Source organism: Branchiostoma floridae, chromosome 11, assembly GCF_000003815.2.
Source record: "Branchiostoma floridae strain S238N-H82 chromosome 11, Bfl_VNyyK, whole genome shotgun sequence".
NCBI classification, from domain to species: domain Eukaryota; kingdom Metazoa; phylum Chordata; class Leptocardii; order Amphioxiformes; family Branchiostomatidae; genus Branchiostoma; species Branchiostoma floridae.
In genome coordinates this window covers 17,613,674-17,640,108 of record NC_049989.1, presented here as the reverse complement: position 1 = coordinate 17,640,108, position 26,435 = coordinate 17,613,674, and the positions used below count along the sequence as shown (strand labels likewise).

At 41.1% G+C, this 26,435-nt stretch overlaps 1 protein-coding gene across 1 annotated transcript in view; it reads left to right on the top strand.

The window, feature by feature from the left end:
* Positions 1 to 11,462, top strand: part of LOC118426420 (syntaxin-like) — a gene marked incomplete in the record, with an annotated part of 66,181 nt that extends 54,719 nt beyond the window's left edge. Inside the window, 6 exon segments of the mRNA XM_035835793.1 lie at positions 24 to 56; positions 547 to 729; positions 2,645 to 2,782; positions 6,111 to 6,221; positions 10,370 to 10,469; positions 11,390 to 11,462. Coding sequence (XP_035691686.1) covers positions 24 to 56; positions 547 to 729; positions 2,645 to 2,782; positions 6,111 to 6,221; positions 10,370 to 10,447 — 543 coding nt within the window.
* Positions 11,463 to 26,435: the final 14,973 nt, after the last annotated feature.

The window sequence follows — 26,435 nt, the reverse complement described above, 5'->3', positions numbered from 1 at the left end:
GAACAGGAGGAGAGCACAACAATGCTTCCGCAGATCTTAGGATACGTAAAACTCAGGTAAGTTAGTTAGTTTAGTTAAACCCTTCCCGCGCCAATGGTGGTGCCCATCTCTGGCGCATAGGGCGGTGCCCATCTCTGTTTCATTAGCCCTGGGCCACACACAACGCAATCACTACAGCAGGGGGCTAGTCCACTGGTAAAACTCAGGTAAGGCCTAGGAAAAAGATGTTGAAATATTTTGAAAATGTTGCAGTTTGAAACCACCATCCGTCGACTTGATATCCCTAAATTCCCAGTTGCTTCCAAACAACGGATATAGGTTACCCTACAGATAAAGGGGAATGAGCATTATGTAATGGGAGCAATTTTATATTCTCCAAGCAGATTCTATGGTGCCATAAGACAGTATCAAAGCTGGCCAAGGAGTATAGCCCGCTAAGGGAGTCAAACAGGCAGTTTGATACTACATATAAATTATGCCACCGTGGATCTGGTTGGAGATTACAATTTTAAACAATCAGTGAAAATGACACTGTACCGCCCACAGCATTCCACCCTTTCGCGTAAGTTTGTTGAGGTGATGACGGACTACAATACCACACAAACAGACTACCGCGAGCGCTGCAAAGGGCGCATCCAACGACAGTTGGAAATCACCGGCAAGCAGACCACCAATGAGGAACTAGAAGAGATGCTAGAGAGTGGGAACCCAGCCATTTTCACCTCTGGGGTAAGTCGTTGCATTTTTCTTCCTTAGTACTAACTTAAGTAACATCATAATTGGTTTGAATGGGGCACAACAAAAATTTCATTACCTTTGGTATCAAGGTCCTCTACATCTAGTATTCACAACAAAGAAGATGCACTGCTGCCAATGTTTGGGACTGCATTTGTAAACTTGCAGTGCTGTTATATCATCTTACATTTACAATCATGTAAGTTATTCCTTTGTTGCCAGTAATGAACTTTGATACTCACTACATGACATATTTTGAAGGGACTATATATATCCCCAATGCCTTCAGTGAATTTTTATTCAGTATTATAGAGAATATGTGCTTTGGAAACTTTTTTTTAAAAAGTGTCTCTGTCAAAACTGAAAGTCATACGTGATACTTCTACATCTTGCCACTCATACGAAGATTTTAAAAAACTTTTCTGACCCAATGGCTTCAGTGAATTTTTATTCAGTATCTCAGAGAATATATGCTTTGGAAGACCTGCTTTGTTAAAAATCTGAGTCATACCTGATACTTCTACATCTTGCCGCTCATACGAAGATTTAAAAAAGACTTTTCTGAGGATCTCTCCTTTGTTTCTGTTGTGAAGTTCCTGTGCTGTACAAAAATGTGCAGAGTGTCTCCAGATGTGGCCAAGATTCATAAAAAGGTTCTTTCACCGATTCAGTATTTTTTTTTTGGCTGTGCAGTTTGGCAAATTATCCACCAATTATGATGCAGTGGATGTTGTGCCACTAGTGCATAAAGTGAACAGAATATACACACCTTTCAGTAGCTTATATTTGGTCTCAATGCAGAGCCAAGAAAGCTAGCTATGGAATGGCTTAAGGTGAGATTTTTGCCATCATAAAGAATATAACTTTGCCTTGAAAGTTCTGAAATTAACAAAAAATAGACCTATCTGGTATCATTGAGGGAGCTCAGATTGACAGTTGCCCTCACTGAAAAGTACCAACAAATCCAAGTGTTATTCAGGGTTGAACAAGTTTTCTAAAATTCACTTGTCCGAAACCAATTTTTCACTTGCCCAAAATCAAAATGTCCTTGTTACAACTAATACTAGTATATACATTTTCACTTCCAGCAATGGAATTCTCTGTTGACCATTGCTTGATGTCATGACAGTAAAAAGTAACAAGTATATCAAAATTGCACTCAATCAATGGAAAAATCTTACTTGCCCGATCGGGCAAGTGGTGTAGGTCATGCACTTGTCCGAATAGCACTTTCACTTGCCTGGGACAATAGGGCTAGTGGACTTGTCCAACCCTGGTTATTTACATTCTCTTAAAATACCTTAAATCCTATGGATCAAATTCTGTAAATCTGTGGGTTCCAGCTCGGACATGTTACAAGGGATTATTACATTCGTCATTTCTGGTGGCAATGAAGCATTTTCCATGAGGCTTTAACTGTGGAAATAATCTTGTAAAATATCTTTGCAGCAAATTCATTGGTAGTCATGACACACCTTTGATGCAGCCCATTTTTGCATAACATTACCAAGTTCTGTGTTATCTGTCCATGCCAGACCATCACAACAACGGTTTCGAGGGGCATTCGATAATTTCACTACCTCACATAGATACAAGGGGCGCAACTTATACTACAGGGCATAGTTGTGAAGTAGGAAGCCTTTAATGAATGTCCACCTGGCATTTAGATAGGATATTATTATAGGGGGTCCAAATTTCTTAGTGAGTCACAGCAAGTGATATAGGTCACGCCACATCTTCAGAAAAGACGCTGGAGCCATATATTCCCCGTTTGAAGCTTTCTTCCGAGCTAACACGCAAACATATTTCCCCGTGTGGCTTCCTCAGTGCTTTGGACTACAAATGTCCCTCGTAGCTACACTTGAAAGCTAACCGCAAGACCTAACCATTGCAACTGTTTGATATGCAGATCATTATGGACACCCAACATGCAAAGCAGGCTCTGAGCGACATCGAGGCGCGGCACAATGACATCATGAAGTTGGAAAGCAGCATCAGGGAGCTTCACGACATGTTTATGGACATGGCCATGCTTGTAGAACAGCAGGTAAGGAAAAACAAAAACAACAACCAAAACAGCAACAACAAATAAGGATTGTGGAATAGCAGACAAGGAAGTAGGAAAAGCAAAAATAGTCAAACAAGACATGCTTGTAGAACAGCAGGTAAGGAAAAAGAAAAACAACAACCAAAACAGTAACAACAAGTAAGGATTGTGGATTACATTAGCAGACAAGGAAACTAGGAAAAGCAAAAATAGTCGAACAAGACATGCTTGTAGAACAGCAGGTAAGGAAAAAGAAAAACAACAACCAAAACAGCAACAACAAATAAGGATTGTGGAATAGCAGACAAGGAGCTAGGAAAAGCAAAAGTAGTCAAACAAGACATGCTTGTAGAGCAGCAGGTAAGGAAAAAGGAAAACAACAACCAAAACAGCAACAACAAATAAGGATTGTGGATTACATTAGCAGACAAGGAAACTAGGAAAAGCAAAAATAGTCGAACAAGACATGCTTGTAGAACAACAGGTAAGGAAAAAGAAAAACAACAACCAAAACAGTAACAACAAAGGATTGTGGAATAGCAGACAAGGAACTAGGAAAAGTAGATAACAACAAAGACAAGAAACCATTGTAGCAAGGAACCATGAAAAAAACACAACAACAAAACATTTGTAGAATAGCGGGTAAGGAACCATGGAAAAAACTACAACAATGACAATAAAACAATTGTAGAACTGCAGTAAGGAATTGAAATAAAAGAACAACGCCAAAAAAAAAAACAGCAACGACTGTATTGCTGAAAAGGTTTTCATCAGGTTAATAGAATAGCAGAATTCTTTCTCACAACCAGTTTGTATTTACTGTTGCTTATATTTCAAGAAGCAGAACTCCAATTAGAATCTCTGAGAAGGTGTCTTAGAGACATCGAAACATAAGCAAAAGTAATTACAAACTGGTTGTGTGAAAGAATTCTCCTATATCCTAAGCAACGACTATTGAATATCAGGTAAGAAGCGATAGAAGAACAAAAACCAAAAGATGACAATTGATAAGATCCAACATGTTGATGAAGGATAGATATCCAGGTAAAAGATATTCAATGACAATTATGTCTGTACTACCGGATATGGAGCTAACTTTTGAATGTTTTCGAGTGACATCCATCGCTCTTGTAGCCTGGGTACCATCCGGAAAGTAGTTCGCTCCGACGTTCATTATATACTATATACAGTCGCTTCTAGCTCTGACATTCATTATACACTATAGACAGTCGCTTCTCTGTGTTTCTGTCTGGGAACGCGGGCCATCTTAACGTCTGGAATCGTCCAAGTTTTGGACGCAGGCGCTGATTGGTCCCCACATATGAGCGAATTATGGAATGGGTTCAAGTGACCGTTCGAACCGGTGTTCCAAGACCGGAAAAGCCCCAAGTCCCCTAGCGCATGTGGGCGCCAGCCTGTTGTCATCAAACAAGTGCTCTAGAACCCATTCCTTGATTCGCTCATCAATTGGCGTCACCACCAAACGGTTTGAATGCGCAAGTCTCCAGACGGATAGCAGAAGCGAACATAGGAGCGAACTACTATCCGGATGGTACCCAGGCTATTGCTCTTGCTCAGGGTCAGGAGAATGAACTGGCAGAGTGAGTCCATACTTTTACCCTCGGAAAGCTCAGTCATACAGTCTGCGTACATGTATACTAGAACACTGTGATTCTTATGTATGACTGAAGGATTTAGAAACAAAACCCAATAAAATCATAGCTAATATCCTTGGATAATTGATATTTCACACATAATTACAATGTAGCCCCAGAGATAAGGCTATAAGAGCCTATTGTCCATCAACTCTGCCCAGCTCTTCTCCTAGTGTGTAACTGATTACCAGGAATCACAAGAGGAACACAGTGTCATAAGAATCACAGTCTTTAATTGGCGATGAGGAAACTTATCAGATAATATATCCTCTAAAACAAACATTTTAGGCTCTCTGACTGGAGAAAAAAGGCATGATACACCCAAATGTCAAAATCGGCCATGACTTTTGTATATTTTTGCCAGAAAATCAACCCTATCACATTGTCCTGCAAATTTTGACTGATCCCTGAAAATCATGCAATGATCAAGACAACGCCGGGCAAAAACTGAATAAATTGTTTGGCAGGGCATTAAGGAAAGGGTGTGCTATGTAAGACAATGTAATTGAACTTGAAGTTGAGTCTTAGAGCTGAGAAAGGCCCTGGTTCATCGCCCGTGGGATGTTTACATGACAGTTTATGTCTTGTTTGTTCCTGTCACCACTTCTTCATATTGTCTTCCCACTTTCCACACAACATTGCAGAATTTTCACCTATTTGACATTCATTCATTGTTGTAGAAATCCAGGAAGTTTTCAGTCTTACATATTCAGGCCAACGTCAGCACTGAACACAGAGTGGATGCCATGTTTTTTTTTCTTTGTCGGAAGAAAATCCTTTCCAGCAAAATCCCTTGTGTGTATACATATATATGATCATTCACTATAGGTCACACATATTCTTTTCTCATTCAATTGTCTACCACATGTATTTAAGGTTACTAATACTAGATTAGGATCCATGATTCACCCATGCCACATGTTTCGAAGTCTTGTTGTACATGTATTGTACTGTTGTGATGGAGGTAAGTTTGTGCCATGCAGAATAGCTTTGAAAAATCTATGGTGATAAGACAGTTCTTGGTTTGAACAGCTCATGTGCAAGGTCATGTGCAGAGGTGAAGGTCCCTATCATGTTTGCAGATAAGTTGAAGGTCAGACATCCAGGTAATAAGATACAGCAGAAAGCAATAATTACGTCGTCTTTCGTCAGTGTCACTGACAAAAGATAATGGATGTTATCTGAAACGTCTGACCGTTTCCCAAATCATATTCAGTTGCTTGTCAAGAGTAATTGCTATTTGGTGCCTGTTAACAGTTATTGTCTTGATACCTTGTTCACAGAGATTTGTTTATGTCTCAGGGACCATCACCTTTGACACATTACCAACAATGTGCATTTTAAACCATGAACTTGCTTATTGTTTGGATAATGGCGACAAAAGAAAGTTGTGAGCATTTTCCATTGTTGTTGTTGTTGTTGTTGTTGTTGTACCACCGGTTCCTTTTTGGCCGTGTGTGTTTGTTTGTTTGTCATCACGTGTGTCCACCCCTTTGTGTCGAAACAGGGCGAAATGATTGACAGGATTGAGTACAATGTGGAACATGCTGCCGATTACGTAGAAACAGCCGTGGCAGACACAAAGAAAGCAGTGCAGTACCAGAGTAAGGCTAGACGGGTGAGTAGAACGGTGTCGATCCGCAACTTACCGAAATTGTACTTCTGCATGACAGGGGGAAATGATAGACAGAATTGAATACAATGTGGAGCATGCCGTCGACTACGTGGAAACTGCAGTAGGGGATACCAAGAAAGCTGTCAAGTACCAAAGTAAAGCTAGGAGGGTAAGGTTTTTTTTCAGTTGCATTCTGATTTCTGTTGTGATTGTGTTTGATTTTTCCATACTTTATGTTTACTTTTTGTGCTTTGAGTCCTGGCAAAGTGCTGTGTTGTTATTCTCCTTTTTGTGCTGCATGCTTGTGTTTGTTTTGAAGTGTTTTGTTTCATTTGTGATTTTGTGTGATTTCTGCATGCCTTGGTTGAAGTGAATTTGTGTTGAACTTCACAATGTCGTGTGTCTTGTGACAACACTTGATGCATTGCTTGTGTTGATTGTCTGATTTTGACGGCACGCTTTTGAATCGTATGATTTGGGCCAAGAGTATTTACATAGCTTTTTTGCTTCTTGTCATATATATATACAACACGTTTGTTTCCCTCAACAGAAAAAGATTATGATTGCCGTCTGCGTGTTGGTCCTGATTGGAGTCATTGTGATTATCATTGTAGCCTCTGTCTGTGGCTCACCAGGAAATTGCTAACGAGGAAAATGCTAACGGTAAAGAACAAAACCTGCAAAAAAAGCTCTCTTCCTCTCCAATAAGTCATGCGCTTGCCACAACTTTGTGCCGACGTTACTTAATACTCATTCCTTTTTTCCTCTCTTCTTTGTTTTCTCCCCTTTACAACAGAAAAAGTTCATGATTGCGATCTGTGTGGTGGTGCTGATTGGAGTGATCGCCTTGATAATTGGGTTTTCTGTGGGGTTCGGTTGACGTGAACACACCCCCTATACCTGCTGTGGTAGTGCTAGTGGTGTTTCAGTCAGTAGCCTAATGTTGGTGTGCAGCAACCTGATGTTTCCATCTGTGGGGCTGACCTCTCTGTGGGTGTTAATAAAAAGCTGTGCTAAGATCAAAGTGTTCCGTGGACCACCCAGAACAATATGCATGCAAGAGTGATGAAAAAATCATCCTAATCTGGTGAAATTATCAACACAAGAAACACATCACTTAAATCGATTAGTCCACGAACCAATCATTGTTCTGATCTAACATAAAATCAGTTTGAAAAGCCTATTTTAAAGCCTGTTTTTGTTCTCTTTTGTTTCCTTTTTTTTCTTTCAAACAGAAAATGTTCATGATAGCAGGCTGTGTTGTGGCACTTCTGGTACTACTAGCTCTCATTATCGGCCTGTCTGTGGGATTGTAACAGACGGTTTACACTCAAAAGGGAAAGAAAGGCATGCTGGTGTTTTCTGTTCCGAGATTACAATGAAGACTCAAACATGCAACGCTGACAACCAAGCACAGATTGCTTTTAAATTGCGGGGGACGTTCAACAGCCACAGCAGCTTCTGGAGTCTTGGCAGAAAGAAGTACCAAAAATGGTGGAAGATATATGAAAATAATATGTTTTATATTGGGATGGGAAAAAAAGATATTGGTGTAAAATTATCATAACCGGTTTGCTTGTTGTAACACCCACCAACAAAATGTACATTTTGAGGTCTGTAACTTCAATTTTTAGACACCATTTGAAACAATTAACACCTCGAAAGCATTTTTTTATAACAAGAAATTCTTTAAAAGTTTAATAGTCTTCAAAATGGGATTTGGAATTATAATTATGTAATGATCAAAGGTAACTTTGTTTGGAAGCAAAATAAAAGAAGATCAAGGTTTCAGGTTCACACCAATTTTGGGTGCCATAGAAAAAGAGTAACCTACAAGTTAACGCTGTCATGAAAAGTGAGCATGCTAAACTGATGGCCATGCTCCGCACTGATATCCAATGGCTAAGCTTTACCCTTGTTACATGCTGTATATAGTAGCAAAAGGAATGTATTAGAGTGTGGAAGAGTGTACTGTTCGTACACTCACATGTAGATAGGATATGTTGCTCTCGAGCTCTCTTAAATCTCTTCATCAATCTCATTTGTTCACTTAAAAAATGCTGCTTTTTAAAAATGATGTGTAATGATTTCGTTGATAATTTATCTGAATTGTATGATAACTAACAGATACTTGTCCTATTCCACGACATGGTTTAAGAAAGAAGAACGATTTGTGTTGAGCCGGTTTATTTTACAGCAAGAATGAAACTTGATGAACTGGAATGCCAGTTTTCTTACCGACCCAGTGGAAATACTTGTTTGTGTAGGCTTAGAATTTTGTTTTTGTAATTTGTGTTAGTGCCAAAGTTGACGTTTGTGTAGAAGAAACCTGTTAATCGTCTTCTACTGTATAACGATAAAGAAGGGTACAAAAACACATGGAAGGAAAATATTTTACTTGTATATACTATGGGCCAAATAGAAAGGGGCCGACAATTGTTATTTGACAACATAATTCTTTGGAACTGACAGCTGGTTTTGATGATACTTTTATATGTATTTCATGGAATTTATTTTACTGGAAAATAATGCCTTCCAAAATTCTCAGCACATTTTAATTCATGTTTACTTAAGTTGTGTCTTTATTCTTCACTGATTAACAATTTTTATAATTGTGTCTATTCAGTTGATATCATGATTTCATGTTATGGAAGATTGGGACAATAAAGACCCAATATGAGTTTTGCACATGGTTTGTTGTTGTTTTGTTGGTTTTGTTTCCTGCTTTCTTTGTGTTCGGCCATGTTGATTTCATGATTGGCATGATTCCTCATGCGCATCAGTTTCTGCTCATTTCCCAAAAAAGGTTTTCAACCATACTATAAATCATATACACTGGCTGCAATATGAGCAAACGTATGCCCAAAGTATCACCAAAAACATGTCAGAAAGTAGATATTTATATTTGTGGAACGCCAAAGCCAATTTCAAAGTCAAAACAGAAGTTGTGAAGGGACAAAAGTGAAGAATCTTTTGATTGGTTCAGTCTGTTGTTCACCTTTCCTGACCACGTAGATGTCATGTTAAAGGCAACCATTTTGCCAAACTTTTTTTATGCATGCATAAGAGTGAGATAAGTTTTGGGGTTCACAGACTGAGGATGTCATCCATATAATATAACCAAATCAACATGGCCTATGGAACATGTACACTAGTGCAGACGTAGAAATCCTTTACATGCATGCTGTATGTTTAGTTGGGTTCTGGTCGTCAAATTGCATTTTCTTACTACTTTCAATAACTTGCTTTAGAACACAAGGCTTTAGAAACTAGACTAGAGTTTCTTAGAAATGCAGTCCACTTGTTTTTCATCAGTATTTTACGCACAATTGTCCTTAAACAGTGAAGTTCAAAAAATGTACCCTAAAGTATGTTTTCGAGCCTTAAAAGCACAAACTCCTTGAAAGAATCTTGATGAATTATGACAGAATGGAAATCGACGGGTAACATTTCCCCCGACAGGTCCAGCGAGGATAATTTATAATTCTAGAATTCACAGCTTTATGGATCAGGTGTTAAGCCAAGTCTTCCCATTCTCAAGTGCAGCGATGCACATAAATTTGCAGTCATATTTTTATGATAGGAATACAACATAAAGTCATCACAATTTTTGCACTGTTGGTTTCTATTATGCAATTTTATTACGCTATGTTTTATGTATGTATGCCAGCAGGGTCCTTTTGTTATTTACCAACAATTAGGGGTCGTCGTGCAGCTTACGTCCTATTTACTGGAAGTGTGAAAACATGACGAAAATATGTCCAAATAAGTTGCAAATTTCAATCTGAAGATTCATAGATGAAGAATATTTGCAGTTTTGGCGTGCCAAAATTTTCAGTATGGTTCAGTTGTGCTTGACATTCATCAATGCATGACGTTTTCAACAAGATGCCCTAATGCCCAAGGTTTCCGTGGTAACTGCAGTGTTCTAAGTCAATAAAACTAGACAACAGGACAGTTAACATACTTAAAACTATATGTACATATATAATGGGGGGCCCCAAGTTCGCCATTTTTTTTATATATCATATTATTTGAATGTGAAATACAGGGAGCAGGATATGTGTAGGGGTTCTAATAAAGGTGTCGTTGTTTGACTTTTTACATACATTTTACCATGGTGATTGATCAAATATCAAGGTCAAAGGTCAGCCACCTATAATGCAACATAATATTACATGTTCAATGTTTAGTGGAACTTTGCGGTGACGTCGCGAGTTTGGAGAAGCTCATCTCATCATAATGTCCGCCTGTTATGTGTCAAGCAACCATTCCTTGTTCCTCAGTCTTACTCTCTCTCTCCCCTTGTTCCAACAGAAAAAGATCATGATCATAGTGTGTTGTGCAGTCCTGATCGTGATCATTGTGGGCGTTTTCGGGGGCGTCTTTGGCTAAGGACAAGCACTTACACATCCAGGTAGCCTCCTCTATACAATACCACATGTGTTTGTGCATGCTGCCACCATTACACAACTTCTGACCCACTAGCTGTAGGTACCAGTGATGTAGACATGAATGTGCTGTGATAGAGACCCAGTGATATACAACCCAACTGCCCAAGTTCTGTGATCACCAGTTGTAGCGGATAGAGGTTTCATTACTATACGTATACTATACAGGACTATAAGTATATATGTAGCATGTGCAACAAACAACAGAAATATTGAAAAGGTTGAGATTTTTAAGAATTTTCAGGCTAAAGAACAATTAGGCACTGTCACACTTTCTTCTAATTTTATTCTCACCATGGCATGTCACAGTAGTGAGGTAGACTGTGACTTTGTATGTGATCTTATGATGATACTGATTGTTTTATACAAGTCAAATACAGTGATAAGCCCCTGTCACACATAGCTGACCATGGTCTCCAGGTAGACTCCTGAAATGTGATATCTCCACTCAGGTCTCTATGGGGACTAGCTGTAGACACCTGCATGGAGATTTCCAGAGATGCCCTTCCTAGTATTCTCCGAGCAGAGGTTGGGTCATGGGGAAAGGGGGGGGGGGGTGGGGGGGGTAGTAGTGGCTGAGATTTTTTAATCTCCAAGCAGATTCCTGGTGGCATAAGATAGTATCAGAGCTGGCCAGAGGAGGTCAGCCGCCTATCGGGAATCTGCTTGAAGATTAGGGATTTTCATCCGCTTGCTTCCCAGCCACTTCTATCCCCGGTACCCAGCCTCTGCTTGGCGAATACTTCCTATCAATTTGATTCAGTGATAGCATAGCATCTACGTATGTTCCCCCTGTGGCAGTGTGAATGAACAACCTCCAATGACGATTCACCTAACTCAACGGCTAACTTTTGTTCCCTGTTATCTCCCCCACTGCTACCCAAAGGACCACCTTTACTATGGTAATAACAGTCGAACTCGCAATGGAATGGAAATGGAAGCAGAAGAAAGGCAGAATCCCGTCACAGATACAAACATATACAAGCACTTTTATGCATTGGGTTGTCCCTTTGTTATGCCATTTGATATAACACAATTTTTTTCTGTGACCATGTCCATCAATGCCTATGTCAGGGTGAGATCGTAGTCTAGCAGAAATGGTGAATATATCGTGATCAGAGTCTCTGTCGACAGAGATCGCAATGAAGATGCTAGGAATGTGTTGGGGTGGTCTCCCATTCACAAGTCATGAGCTTCATGTCAATGCTTTGATCTACAGTGACATGAATTCGAAGTTGAAAAGTTCTGACTGTCTTGTATTAGCAAATATCCACACAAAATTTACAGACTTCAATCGAAATCTCTGCCAGTACCATCTCCGATACTGTCGGGGATCTTTGGTGCGATCTCTGTCGACAAAGACTACGATGGTGATCTCTAGTCAGCGTTTCTACCAGACTAGACCCAACATACATACACAAACTTCTAGGTAATGAGCCAATTTTATTAAAAAATCAGAGGTCTTGGTATTATCCAACTTCAGCCTACTAAAGTTTTCAGCTGACATTTTTCTGCAATTCTGATGACTGTGGGATCACCAGTGCAGGAGTTATGTAAAGTTTTGCGATATGCTACAACTTTACAAGATGGGATTCTGCCTTTGTACTCAAAAAGAAATGATGAGCTTCCCTTCTAGTCACATCTACATTGTAGTTTTTATACTCATTGTTTACCAGGTAGGATCGCTAACAAGGTCCTGCAGTTTTGCCCATATTCGGTTGAGATTAGGTTGATTCTTATCATGCGCAGCTGCCCTGGCCTAAGGCTATTGTGGAGTTAGGCAAATGTGCTTGACAGAGTAAAGAGCAGAGTTAGGCATCATGGCAAGACCAGTAAGGAAGATGAGAGCTGGTGATAATCTCCAAGCAGATCCTGTGGTAGCAGAAGATAGTATCAAAAGCTGCCAAAGGAGTGAAGCCAGCCTAGGATTGTGTTTTTCCCAGTGGCTGATGACTCCCTTTGGCCAGCTTTGATACTATATTAATTCTATTATGCCACTGGTAAATCTGCCTGGAGATTAAGCTGGTGAAAGTTTGTGGAGCTGTCACAAGTTCTAAACCTGGCACGAAAAGTTTGGAAAGTCAGGTTTGGTCCATCAAACCTCTCTGTCATTTTCATGATGATGATTAGCACTGTATCAGTAAATAGCTAATTTATGTTCCTTTGAAATGAGGTGCCAGTTGTCACAGCAATGCTCCCCAACCATGATAAACACATGCAAATCATTGAAATGAGACATTGTAGATAAGATCAATCAAATCCAAGTTTCCAGAACTTGTGTATTAGGTTAACTTTCCAGTTTCATGTTTATTGACTGGAGTGTACAACATTGAGTGAAAGTTGTACGTCTACTTCCTCTTTACAACAAACCACATCTACATAGCCAAGGCCTGGGCAGCTGTGCATGCAAACTTCAGACACTTTGTCTTCCATGTCAATTTGGTATGCAGAGCAATTGCGTTTTTGTTTTAAAACATTTGTGCATAAATTCTTTCCCATGTCATACTAGTTTTAGCACATCTGACTAGAAAGGGTTGAACATAGTACATGTACATTCCAAACTGTTCGCACCTCTTTGTATCTCACATTCCATTTTGCTGACCATTCCATTGCTCAAGGTGCTTTGTTTCTGGACTTTCAAACGATTCTCCTTGAGTGCACTACTACTGATATTTTTCAAAGAGGAAGTCTAGAAACAGATCACCCCATTATGTGTGTTATTTACCAGAATTCCACTCATTATCAACATCCATTATCATCACTTGAAGATGTATTACCAATATCGCTTTTTTTAACATAGATAATTACTTATTATTTAGATAGGATAGAAATGTATAAATGTAAGAAAAAGAAATGGGATGGTGTCAACTTCTCAACCAGAAGAATTCTGTGCTTTGAATGTAGAACTGTCTATATAACATGTTGCTTTATCCACGTGGACTGTACGCTACCCCTTTGGACACCAAACCATGGAGGTACACACGGCAACCGTTACCAACCAACCAACCAATCACTATTGCCGGACAATCATGTGGTATAGACTTCAACCAATCACGCCTAGAATAAGGTAGTTGCATTTTGCCGGACAATCAAAGGGCAAAAACCAACCAACCAGCCATGGATGATCAGATCTTGGGGGGAAATAAGGCTAGCTGGGGAGCATTTTTGGATAAATAGCTGTCTGGCATTTTTCAAAACTCAGCCGTAGTTAGTGGTCCTTCATCTTATACGTTATACCCAGCCGTGACTCCAATGGTTTGAGTTCCAGACGAGTAGCTACAGGTAAACACTAAAACAACGATGTTATGAAGACATGTTTTTAGGGTTCACTGTTCCAGTTTTGATATCACCGTATTCCGTTATTGCTGATCACCCCCAAACTTTGTGAAGACCGTCTGAATCATAGCATCGTTGCGGCGGAAACTCAAGCCAGAGCGTCCTTATAAAGATGTGACTCTTATGTTACAAACGTGCTGCAAGAAGAAAGCACGTTGTTCAAACACCACTGTGTTCAGTATAGCGGCCGTGGTGTGATGATGATTGTGATAACCACACTCGTGTGTTTTCTTGCTGCTTTAAGAAAATGACCCATCCAGATGGTACCTAACCTGCTGCCAGTATGTGATTGTCCCAGCCTTGTGCAACCTTTACCTGTGACTATGCAGATCTCCGCCAATCGTTGTAGCTTCATGTTGTGTTCGAAGATGTGGAAGTCTTGTTGGTGCATGTTAAGCTACCTGGAATAATACCGTGTTCGGAAGAAGAAAATAAACACTGATTTGAAGGTGCGAGTGCAGACGGCAATGCGATGCCGGAGCACAGTTTCAACGGATGTTCGTACGTGGACGTACTGGACAATCTGGAGGCGGTCGCTTCTCACTGAAGAGTGGTACGAATCTGCAAGTCTTGGCGGGATATGGTCACCACAGGTATATTACATTGCAAAGTACCTTTGAATTTTGACAGTACAGAATCATTGAGCGTCATTTGAATGTAATGAAAATGTATAGAGACTATGATAGGTGTTTAGATGTTTAGAGTGTCGGGAAAGTGAACAGAGTTATACAGATATCATATCTTTGTTCTAAATTGGAATCACGTTTAATGGTGAAGCCAGTCGGTAGTAGTTTTGTGGAATGTTTCAAGCAACTTTAGGAGGTAAATATTGCTGAATACAAGGTGTGGTAAAAATCTGCTCAACAACTTTAAGCAACCTGGTAGAGAACAGGGATACTATGTAGAGGTTACGCCAATTAAAACAAATCTGTAGTAGTGTGTGCGAAAGGAAGAAGTAGTGAAGACGGAGCGTAGGTAAGAAGTAGTTAGAAATATTTGTCTTGTTGAGAAGGAAACTTGACTGGCAGCTGTCTTTATCGTAGCAATACTGACGTACAGGGCTTTTTTGGACGCGCCTACATGGCGTCCATACTGGCGAGGTGGCTTCTGGCTTGTGACCCAACATATACAGTTAGATAGGTAGATATATGAATGTAAATGTATGAAATCAAGAGCCGCCTGCTACATTTACTGATCATGTGGAAAGCACAACACTTTCCGTCGCAGCGCAGTAGACCTCTTAAACAAGACGTGCAAAGATGAATTGATGTTCATCCTGTGTGTAATTCATCTTAAAAAGCCCTGTATTCGAAATGATAATGTAATGTATATATATGTACAACGTACATGTTACGTATGCATCATGAAACTTTAAGGATGGTTTTCCTGCCGAACTAGCAGCAACAGTGCATACTTACACCACTGTCTGCTCACCCAACTTACAAAATTGGATATGGGTTATATTGTCGATAACAGTATTTCTCGTTATGTTTGTGAAAATGATGAAAAAAATTTTATTGTTTAAGAAAAAAACAGAATACTGAGTATTACGGCAGTGATTAAGAAGCGATTTTATGCACCACGGCATCTGCCCTTGGTGCTGAGTATAAGTTGTAATCTCGACGCCGGAAAGTTTCACCTTAGCCTATATTACTAGTATTCCCGGCAGTATCTTACAATTGAGAAAAAAATGACAAACCCTATTGGCACTAAATGGCGTTATATATCCGAGCCTACCAATGCCTATTTCTTTGAGGGGTTGGGAATTGTACTCAACCATACCGTTGTGATATTTTCGGGGGATTCGTCCTAAAAAAAATAACGTTTTTTAAGAACAGTAGAAAATTTAAGGGATATTTCTCTATACAATATCTACGTTGTGTGTTACTTGTATTATATAACACTGATGATTTGATTGTTACATATAATAGTTTGTCAAACTCTGTCACGATGCGGACCAAATTTTCTCGGTTTTGAAGTTCAAGTCACTGAAGTGAACTGAACTTAGTCCCAATACCTTGTATTTGCAAATGTTCCTGTCCACAACTTGAATCTGTATATACACACAATGTACTACTAGTAGAATGAATAGTATCCAACAAGAGAGCTGATTTTTATTCTGTTCTTAAAATTTCTTTTCCCTTAGGATTGGACGCTATAGCTACGCGTATCGCTATCTGAAACGAAGGAATAATATTTTTGTCCCAATGTATTAATAAGGACAAGTGGTTACTAAAAAAAGTTATAAGGATGACAAGATAACGTGGATGAAACTTTGTATTAGCTGTATATTTGAGTAGCTAATGCAGTATAGAAAACCTGTGAATGTCGGTCGATGTGTTTGTTGGTAAGAGTATATGTCACTTACGTTTGTCCGTGCTACTAACGTCTGTTATCTATATTTGGATATGTCTAGCTTGGAATTTAAATGTAAAATAGACGACGATTGGTCCGCTCTAAAATGGCATGCCTGTGAAATCTGTCTTCGTTTGCAGACTGGTCCGGTGCAAGAACCCTGTACCGTCAACAAATGACCCATGTTTGACGCAATTTCGTACCACAAGAGAGGGCAAGTGGGTTTCTCCTGAACATATTCCTCATTGGTGGTCTAAGTGGCGGTGTATTTCGGCTGACTTCCCACAGATTCGTGTTGTGGTAACGGAATTGAAGAAAGAAACGTTTGGGTCCTAGCGACAACGCCTGGTCCATGCCCTAGAAACCCGGTACAGCTTCATGTCGGATTAGACAGGAGACAGATTCGCGGGCATTTCACTTTTGGAGCGACCCTCAACCACAAGGGGTTGACGCACTTGTAACATATCTATATATTATCGTAACTCTAAACGAGGGACCCTCTGTGTTTAAATGTTCCAATGGGTGCTGATGACAAACCTACATGTGTGTTGTGGGAAGAATAGAGCAACTAGTAAAAAAATAATAATAATAAGATAAGTACGCCAGCAGTAGCTGTATCACGACAAAGGAATGCAAGCTAAGTAGATGCTGTAAAAAAAAATGGACGTCCTTTCTCCAATATCACTGAACATGCGCTACTGTAAGAAAGTTGAAGACTGATCCTCCTACGTCTTGGGAATGTGTCTCATGTCTGTGAGTGTTTGTTTGGTTTTAAGATGTCTCACGCAGGTTACGTCTTCAACTTTCTCATGACCTTGTTGTTCTGTGGAGCGATCGTGACTTTGTACCTGTATCTTTCGTGAGGTCCGTAGATTTTAGAAGCCGTGTTGTTGTATTCTGTATTGTACCGTGGCGCATTAACTGGACGGAAAGTAAAGAATTGCAATAAAACCATATCGAGGTAGTAGCTACCTCCTTTGTCCCGTGCGTCGTTGATGAAGCATTCCTCAGATACAAGTGTATCAGGAAATCAAGATCTCATACCTCGGTGAAAAGGGTTTTTTTTTGTGTGAATTTCTTATTCCTAGCCATCACCTTCTTTCCTTAATCAATTCCACCCACAAAAGAATGATTCATCTTTAAGCAAATGGGGTTACAGGTGCAAACGCACAAAAACTACCGAAAACAGTACCTCCGTTGGAGATGAACCCCATCCCGAAGGTGACAAAACAGGAATCTCTATTCATTCTTTACAATACAAAATAGATACAACTACTGGATAAATTTAGGCATGAAAGTTCATCTGTGTTGGTAAATGACATTATGGATAAACTTAACTTTAACTAGCACTACAAGCAAGTAGGGACTTACCCAAATTTCCCCGGGACGGGGGGCGACATAGGTTATCTAGCATTTACGACCCTCTGCTGCAGTCACGTGTCCCCGACGTCACATTCTGGAAGCTACAGTAGACTGGTCCATTCCGTCTAAAAATTTGGGGTTAGTCCCAACCTACTTGTAAGTAAGTCCCAACTTACTTGTAATGTTGGTTAGTTCAAGTTTAGTTTATCCATACTGGGTTAATTATCGCACAGAGACGTTTTTGACAGTACACGTTGACCTTTATATAAGTAAACGAGAGTCAGAGGGGAAAAGAGGAACTAAATATAGTACAACTCTTTGGAACTGGAAGAATAAGTATTTGCAATTAGTATTGGCTAGAATTAGGCTTTGCCTCCCTTTGTAAACGAACTATTTGAATACCGTTTCAAAATTAAAAGACAGTCAAATCATCTAACATTGTTTAAAAACACCAACATTGTTTACAGACAGACTAGACACTCTTACGTCGTTAACATGCACAAGCTACTCCTGGCTATGTCGCCAATAATATATAGAGCGACTTCAAGCGTTTGTCTTTCCTTTCATACCAACGATCTTGATGATACTTCTAGTATGGTATGCAACGCACACAGATTGAAAGATTTGACCCACTCAACGGTAAGACACCTACTCTTTTCGACTGTAAAGTGTGGTGGGTTATTTAACGTGCTTAAAAGCTGTGGCTTCTCTCAAACAGGAGACCCAGAGCTCCATTTAGCGATGGTTTATGGTGGACGTCCCTAACAAAACCTAGGTACTCATTTTAACCTGATTAAAGTGAGAAATTCCTGTTAAAGTGCCTTTCCCGAGGGTGCAACATCGAGGTATGTCAGGGGACACAAACCCAGAAACTCTACGCATTACGTCACACGATGCCATCTCCAATCTTGTGCTCTTGGGTAAGGCACTTTTCATGACTTTCCTCGGTTCGCTCAGGTAAAAAATGAGTACCTAGCTTCGGCTAGAGCCGTCCCTCGGATAGGACGTTAAATGGAGGTCTCGTTTACGGAGAGAGCCACACCTCACGCACATTCAAGAATCCACCACACCTTTCGGAAATGAGTACGGGCATGCCCCGGTGAGCGACGGTGCAAGTCCTTTCGTTGGTGATTCACTACAAATCACCCGGACTCCAGGAAAAATAGTGACATATCAGTCACTAATGGAGATCCGTATGAAACCAAACCAAAACGATACCATACTCTAAACCTATGTATATAAATTTAGATAGCATCGGAACTAGTATATCATGATCGCAGCGGGGAAATAAGCTGCATGCCGGCAAATATAGCACCGCGGAGGATTATTTCAAGTACAAGATTAACATTCATGCAACCTTATCGGAGAAGTCAAGACCGACATCGACGTGGAATTCCTCTTGAGGTATAAAGTATGGGTATTTCATGATTGCTGTGAATTTAGAGTTTGAATTTTGGCAATTATCTTCATTGCATGTCCAACATAGGCCAAATGCAGCGAGTTAGACACGTAAGATATTACTAAAAGATGACAAAAATATATTTATTCATGTATATATGTCCCCCTCTTAAAACACATGTTTACACAAATTTACAGTTTTTCCATTACAATATAGTTTTAAGATGACATGATACGCATTAATATTTCTGGTCTAGTTAAAGGACAGTTAAGTTATTCCAGTTTATAGGTACACTCAAAGCCATTCAACAAGCCTGAATTTGTCTTAAAATGTTTCCTATTGGACATCTAAAATTGTCTTCATTCATAGCTAATGTATAAAAGATCAGTTTCTTCCAGATCACTTCAGTGTCGTTAACGAGAACGAGTGGATGCTTGTCGAAACGTCTGACCGTTTCCCAAATCATATCCAGTTGCTTGAGTCACTGCTTTTTGGCAATCAACAAGCCTGTTTCAACAGACTCATCAAACTGAAATTCGAGCCAAAAGCTCCCGTCTTCCCATCCTTGCCAACCCTGCACGGCAGTCTTTTTATCACCAATTGTAGATTGGTCCCCCGAAGGGTGCTTAATTCCCTTAATCCTCGCAGAACTTGACGGATCCCCCGATTTGGTGTTCCTGCGTCCCGTGCCAGGACGCGCCACAATCGCGCACTCCATCAAACTGCCGGGTCTCCATCTGATGTGCGCTGGAGGCGAGGCGGGCCGGGAATTCATGAGACTCCTTTGCGGGTTGGCGCACCACGTCCTGGGGCTAATTTACAAGTGCAATGTTCAGTGACTTAATAGCATGGTTATCAATTATCCATGGCATTTTAAGCCGGGATGACGTAGGCAGATGGATATTTCAAGATGGAGGAGGGTTGCTTCAACCGAATCTCTTCCAAAAGAAGCCGTGTGCACAGATGGTTTCAGTGCTGCCTCCTTGCAGATATGGACTGAATTACATCGTGCTGTCTGAGAAATGAAAATGATTGATGTTGCTGTCGGCCTTGCGGAGTGTGTCCACCAGAATGTATGAATGCCACAAAAAACTACCATTCTCTTTGACAAAAGAATAAGAATAAGAACTGAGAAACCTCTAGACATAGCCATTTTCCTTGACAACGGTAAAGGAAAACACTTTATCTATATAATAAGATAAACGTTGTTGTCTACGAAGCGTCACTTCTTCGCTGAGAAAAAATTGGTACGGTGTCACTCCTCCAATTAAAGACCAATCTGTCTTCATTACGAACGTAAACATAGACATATGAGAGACACGCACTTCTCTAATTCCAGGAATATGTAATTTGCTGCGTTTTGAATGCCTACGCTATCGCTAAGGATGTTCGTCCATCGTAGTTGATGTAGACTCTGATTTCAGTTGCCCTTCAGTTGAAATCGCTAATACAGCTACTGATACCGCATGCAAACAGTCGTCCATTCCGAGCGCAAAAGTAGCGAATGGCCCTGTTTAGTATTGGATCAATTATTTGGATGTTGACGTAAATAGCTGATGTGTTACGTCGAAGGGCGGTTATACCGACTATATAGATACAGATAAATGATAAATAGTCCTCTTCGTGTACATGTCCTAAGAAACGCGCTTATTCTAACTATGTATACGCAATAGAAGCTAATAAGCAGCATTCTCTCCACTTGTGATTTTATTTGCTTCCATACTACGACAGCGTGCAAGAACGCGTGTCCAGTATGCCCGCGATGCTGCCACAAAGACTCCGGACAAATGTCCAATGTTGCCGGACCCGCATGCCTACCGAAAAACTACTGAAGCCCCTGGTTACGGCCGGACACGTTATGCGATGGGTTACCGTCTATGGGCATGATGAGACATACGTACGCCCGGTGGTATGACATGATTATATCTGGCTGGACCTTGAAAGGACGTGAACGGGGATCGATAGCAACTGACCATCACTCCGGTCTCTCGTGCTTCAGACTAGTCTATACCAGACTACGCTGGTCATTATTAATTTGCCAGGGCAGTTTTGCTATCATTTACTGCTAGATGTGCTAAAGTTAGGTGTGATAAGTCGTTCAGTGTAATATAACCAGCTGCTGCCGCACCGCGTGCCTGCGAAGCTGGTGTGTTACGCCGAAGGGCGGTTATACCGCGTACCGGCTATATAGGTACAGATACAGAGGACCGCTTCAAACAGACATTTAAGGCCATACTGATTTCATTACATGGACGACATCAAAAACCATGCGAGTGTGCGAAAAAATGAGATGAGCTGGGCACAATAAAAGCTGGATTCCTCATGAAATCTTAGTAGTCAGGAATGTTAAACAAATGGTATTCTGAACAATAGATTCTTCATCAAAAAGCAATGTTTTTTTTCACACCTTCTTTGGCTTTGGAATTAACTTCTTCATTCTGTGACATTAGTATCTGTTTTCTGATATTTCAATGCATGGCTTATATTTACTCATATTGCAGCTGTATGAATGGTAAGTATGGTCGCAATAGTTGGCAAGGTCGGTGAAGTCATATTCTGTGTGAATGCGACAATGACAATATGTAGGATGTGGTTTAATAGAGGAGCGAACTGGAGATAGAAGTTAAGTAAATATATAAAATCGCAACCTAGCACCAGCCTTGATTGGGGAGTGGTCGGCAGCAAAGTAATGGGAAGGTTCTGAATGTGTGACAGGGGCTTAACGTAAAATCTGTGTCCTTCTATGATCTGGTACAAGGATGACAGGCGGGATGAGGCAGATGACAGCCAACAGGTGCAGGGATTACTTCTTAGTTACTGCAGTCTGCTCCCCAGATACCGCCGAAACGTAATCCTCGCCTGATGTCAATAGTAACCATTAGCTTATACATACTTCCCATTGCTGAAATATATTTATTTTTTCAAGAGCTGCCTTGTCAAGATTGCCTGATCGGGTGAAAGCTCATTATCCTTTGATCAAACGCTGTTCCTGCAACAGTCGATAGACGACGTATTTCCTTTTTACTGGACGACAAGCCGGCAGATGAAGCAACTGCGCAAGCTTGGCGGGGCGTTGGCTAAGGTGGCCATGACCCATCCCGTAACACTGACCTCTACAACGCGCTATCTTTGTCATCAGGTCATATGAGTCTGTCTGCTGAATGCTGGTGTCGGACACGAGTCCCTCTGGTCCAGAATTTAGGACAGGGTGTTGTCACGACTGCACTGGCTGTGTTCAGTTACTTGTTGTTGATTTATGATTTGATGACAAGTACTTTTCTAGGACTGTGTCGTCAGTGTTGTCGTGCGCACGTTCGCAGATGCCGCAGTGTGTCGTGTATGAATCATTTCTCTGTGTTCTGTTCTTGATAAATGTTAGTGGATTAGTTTTGAGTCTTGAATTGAGTTACGAACCCCGGGCGGTTACACGGTACTGCTATGTTTACTTAGCCTTGTGAATATAGTTACCTTCGTCAGAAGGTTGTGTGTTGGGTAACGTTCGTGTGTGTGTGTCTGCCACACTGTCTGTGTATACGATAGGTCTAGCTAGATGTATTCTCGTAAAATTGTGCTTGATTAGACGCCGAAATCATTAGATATTCGGCCCCTGGTGGCTCGTTAGGGTACTGCAGCGGAACGTCTGGCTTTTGTATCTTTTGATCTGACGATGACAGAGTCACCGAATTGGAGTGGTAGATTACTCTTGTTTTCTGATAAAACGCAATAGTCCTGTGTCAGTTTAAGAGAACCACGTCAAAGAGAGTCTTGGTAACGCTCTACTGGTTAAATGATGAGCCCATATACAACAACGTTTTCCGGTTTACACATACAAAATTCGAAGAGCAGATAATTCAGATATCGTATTTCGTTCTCTACCTCCATATGTATATCATTCCATCAAGGATTTAAACGTACGCAACTCTTCGGACAGTCTCAAATCAATCCTATCACCGTTTTAGGTTGGACTTAGCCTATATATAGCGTAGTGTCTTAAGCTTGACGTCACCAACTGACGCATCTAAGCCCAAGAGGGATAACGAACTTAGCAAAAGCTGGCCCTACTAAGGACTTTATCTTGGTTGGGATGAAAAAAAAATCCATATGCACACGTTTATGAAGGTTAGACATCCAGGTAAACGATATCTGAATACAATTTAATCTCTACAAGTAGATAAAAAACGGAGATTTACTTTCTGACATTTCGAGTGACAATCATCCATCATACCGTTGACATCTAGTGACGCTGAAGAAGAGTGAATGGTGTCACCCGAAACGTCCGGAAGGGAATCTCCTTTTTTTAAAATCCAGTTGAGAGATTTAATTGTATTTGAAGCTATATGTACAGTTTCAAGGGAAAATGGCATCAAAGCCTATTATAGCTGCAGGTATAGAAGTTTGATACCAGGCTAGGGAAAATATCATTTGCTTCGACAAGCGCGCTTGATACGTTCATACAACAGTTTCGTATGTAACGCAACGCTAACACAGATCCCTGCTATGTGATCATGACTGATCTCATCAACAGTCTATTTCACTGCGCGAGAGAGCTGAGGGGAAATACCAATGAACCAATCCAATTTGCTGTAATGTGAGTGCATGCAATCTTCCGATGAACATTTCAAAAGAGATAGCTGGCGCACTACACATGGCGCGTGCGCTGGTACTATGAAGACATTCAAATAGAACAAAAGTCTTATGATAAGATACAAATACGACGGTCACATGCATGCCATATAATTTGCTCATCACATTCGGGCGACAATAAAAGCGGAAAGATGGATGATTCGTGTCAAAGAGCATCCTATTATCCTCTGCTGAGTGATCTGCCTTACAGAAGCTTCCAGCAGATCCGTACCTGGATTACTTCCATCACAATCCGTCTATACTTCCTGATCAGTGCGTCTTGTTTAAACTGATCAGTGCAACAGATGGTTCCCCTGTGGCCATCTTTCCTTTGAAATGAAATCAAGCTGGCGTACTTTCTTACGTTTGACGTCAAGAAGCAACGCAAGACGATAATGAGATCGGTAAAAGCGGCGTATCTTCAAAGATATGAAAGGACCATGCTTTGAAGTTTCTCACGATTCCTGCAGTACTCCAATAAAATGGAGGGATTTTTCAGGAAAAATCTGTAAGTTTGACCGCGTGGCTTGACCGGTAGCGGCCTCAGCTCGAGCTGAGCTCCTGGTTACAATTAGTTAGCAACTGGGAGACATTGGTCTAATCCTGGGACAGGGCAACTCAATTGGGGCTGCGCTAGTCTTTCGGAAGGGACGTAAAATGGGAGTCCCGTGTTCGAGCTGGAGGTGCATCGAGCACGTGCAATATGGGAAGAGCCAGCAGCACCCACTGTAGAATGTACCCTGCCACTGAAACAGCAAAGAAGCAATACAAGGCATAACGCTAGTTCGCCTGTATCCGCGGGATAACCTATATTCGTTATTTATAAAAACAGGACATTTAGGGATATCAAGTTGAGGAACGGTGTAATATTCTGAAAATAGCAACAAGCAATAACTTGAAAATATCGCAGTTTGAAACCACTGTCCGCTAACTTGATATCCCTGAATACCAATTAAAAGAGCAACGGATATAGCTATAGGCTACCCGGTGGATAAAGCGTTACAGCACAAGTTATGGGGTATGACACCTTCCGCATCTATCATCAGAGCAGGCCTCGAGCACGTTTAAGAACCCACCGCACTTATCGAAAGGCGTAGGGGTTCTTCCCAGTGTAAGTGAATCAAATCTTACAGTCGGGTCTCCGGGTTGACGTCTTGCAAAGGTGATAGTCACCTGTTATGTCAATCCTTCCACAAATCTGGTAAAACTGAATAAATAAAAAAGAGAAGACGATCTCCTATGACCTTGTCTCAAACGCCGATGACGACCGTCTGTCCTGATTTAGAAATGTGACCGACATTCAGCATATTTGTGCGGGCAGCGACGCGAAGCCCTGGACGCGGCAATGCTCTAATAACGGCGTCCACTGTTCATGCAAGGCAGCGGAATGAAATAGTGCCCAAATGTCAACGGTTAAAATATGACAAAAGTCAGTCATTTGAAGACGCAGTCGTCTGTCAATTTGCCAAGCATTTCGCTAATTAACCCTAATTTAGAAACACATTCTGGATATACATTCGTACAGCATATGCAGTCTAAGGCGAAGCCTGGTCCTGGCAACCCACCCGTCATGATGATGATAATTATGAAAGCAAAGTTTAAAGAAGTTTCTGTCTACATCATGTTATACATAGATACACACGATCGCAGCACCAGAACAATATATATAGACAACGACATGTAACATGTGCTGCAATGACCAATGGCAGCAAGATCATTACACGATCATTATAATAAGTCATTGTAGAAAATTTTTTGAACACAACTTGGTATTTAGGTTAGTAGGTGCTAGTCAAGCATCTCAAATGATACAAAGTTGTCATAAATTTTCCACAGACACGGCGAAATGTTGGGAATGTGTCTGGTCGGGGTGCTGGGGCTTTGGCCTGACGTCTGCTGATGGTTCAGGGAAGCTGTTGCAATACGTAGCCAACATGACGTTGCACGGGCGCTCACAAACTGGAAATAAACCATCTATTATGTCTTGAGTTGTGGCGCCTCTGAGTCGAACTGTAGATGAGTTACGAACTATGCTATTGGATATTATGATGTCCCTGTAGCTCAACTTGTCGCAGCCTCACAGTTGAGTTGCTGGTTCCAATCAGTTGGTAACTGGGAAACCACGGTCCGATCCTGGGATGGTCATCTCGGTTGGGGCTGCACCCGTCTTTCGGAAGTGACGTAAAATGAGGACCTCGTGTTAGAGAAGGTGTCTCGGCCACGTTAAAGGGGATGAGCTAGTAACCCTTCCATCTAAAGATTTGCAGAAACAGGAAAGAACTTTGCTGCACTATGCACTTCAACTTGTACAATGTGCACGGGCATGTGTGGTCGAACGCAGTTAACGTCCGCACTCTTTTGAAGTAGGCTCGAATGCAAGGATCACCGTTTTGTATTACGCCAATTGACTGCGCCATTGTGAAAGGAACACCACACAATCCGAAGCATAAACTAGGACACCAGGGACTGATAGCAAAAATAGAAGGCGGTTCAATGTCGGGAATGTGCATTTGACTGAGAATTGTGACCCTGTCTAACGGGCGCTGGTCCAATCGAGTTTGTGTGCCATGGGTTGACTACAGGGTAGGCGAGTTTTCACAACACCATTGCGTTGCGTGTTCTCCTCGGCTCTACTGCACTGCAGTGAAACCCAGAGCAACGTGAGCACTGTTTTAGGACTGCTGCCAGAAGTATAAATGGCACCTTACATAAATGCCTCTCGTTCTGGGCATAGCCCGGGTTCGGATTTGGCAGTTATGATGCTGCTCTTGTTGCTGTGCACCGCGACGGCTGTATAAGATAACGGGCGAGGCCCCTCTCACATTTTCAGGCGTCAGGGTTTAGTCCAAGTATATAC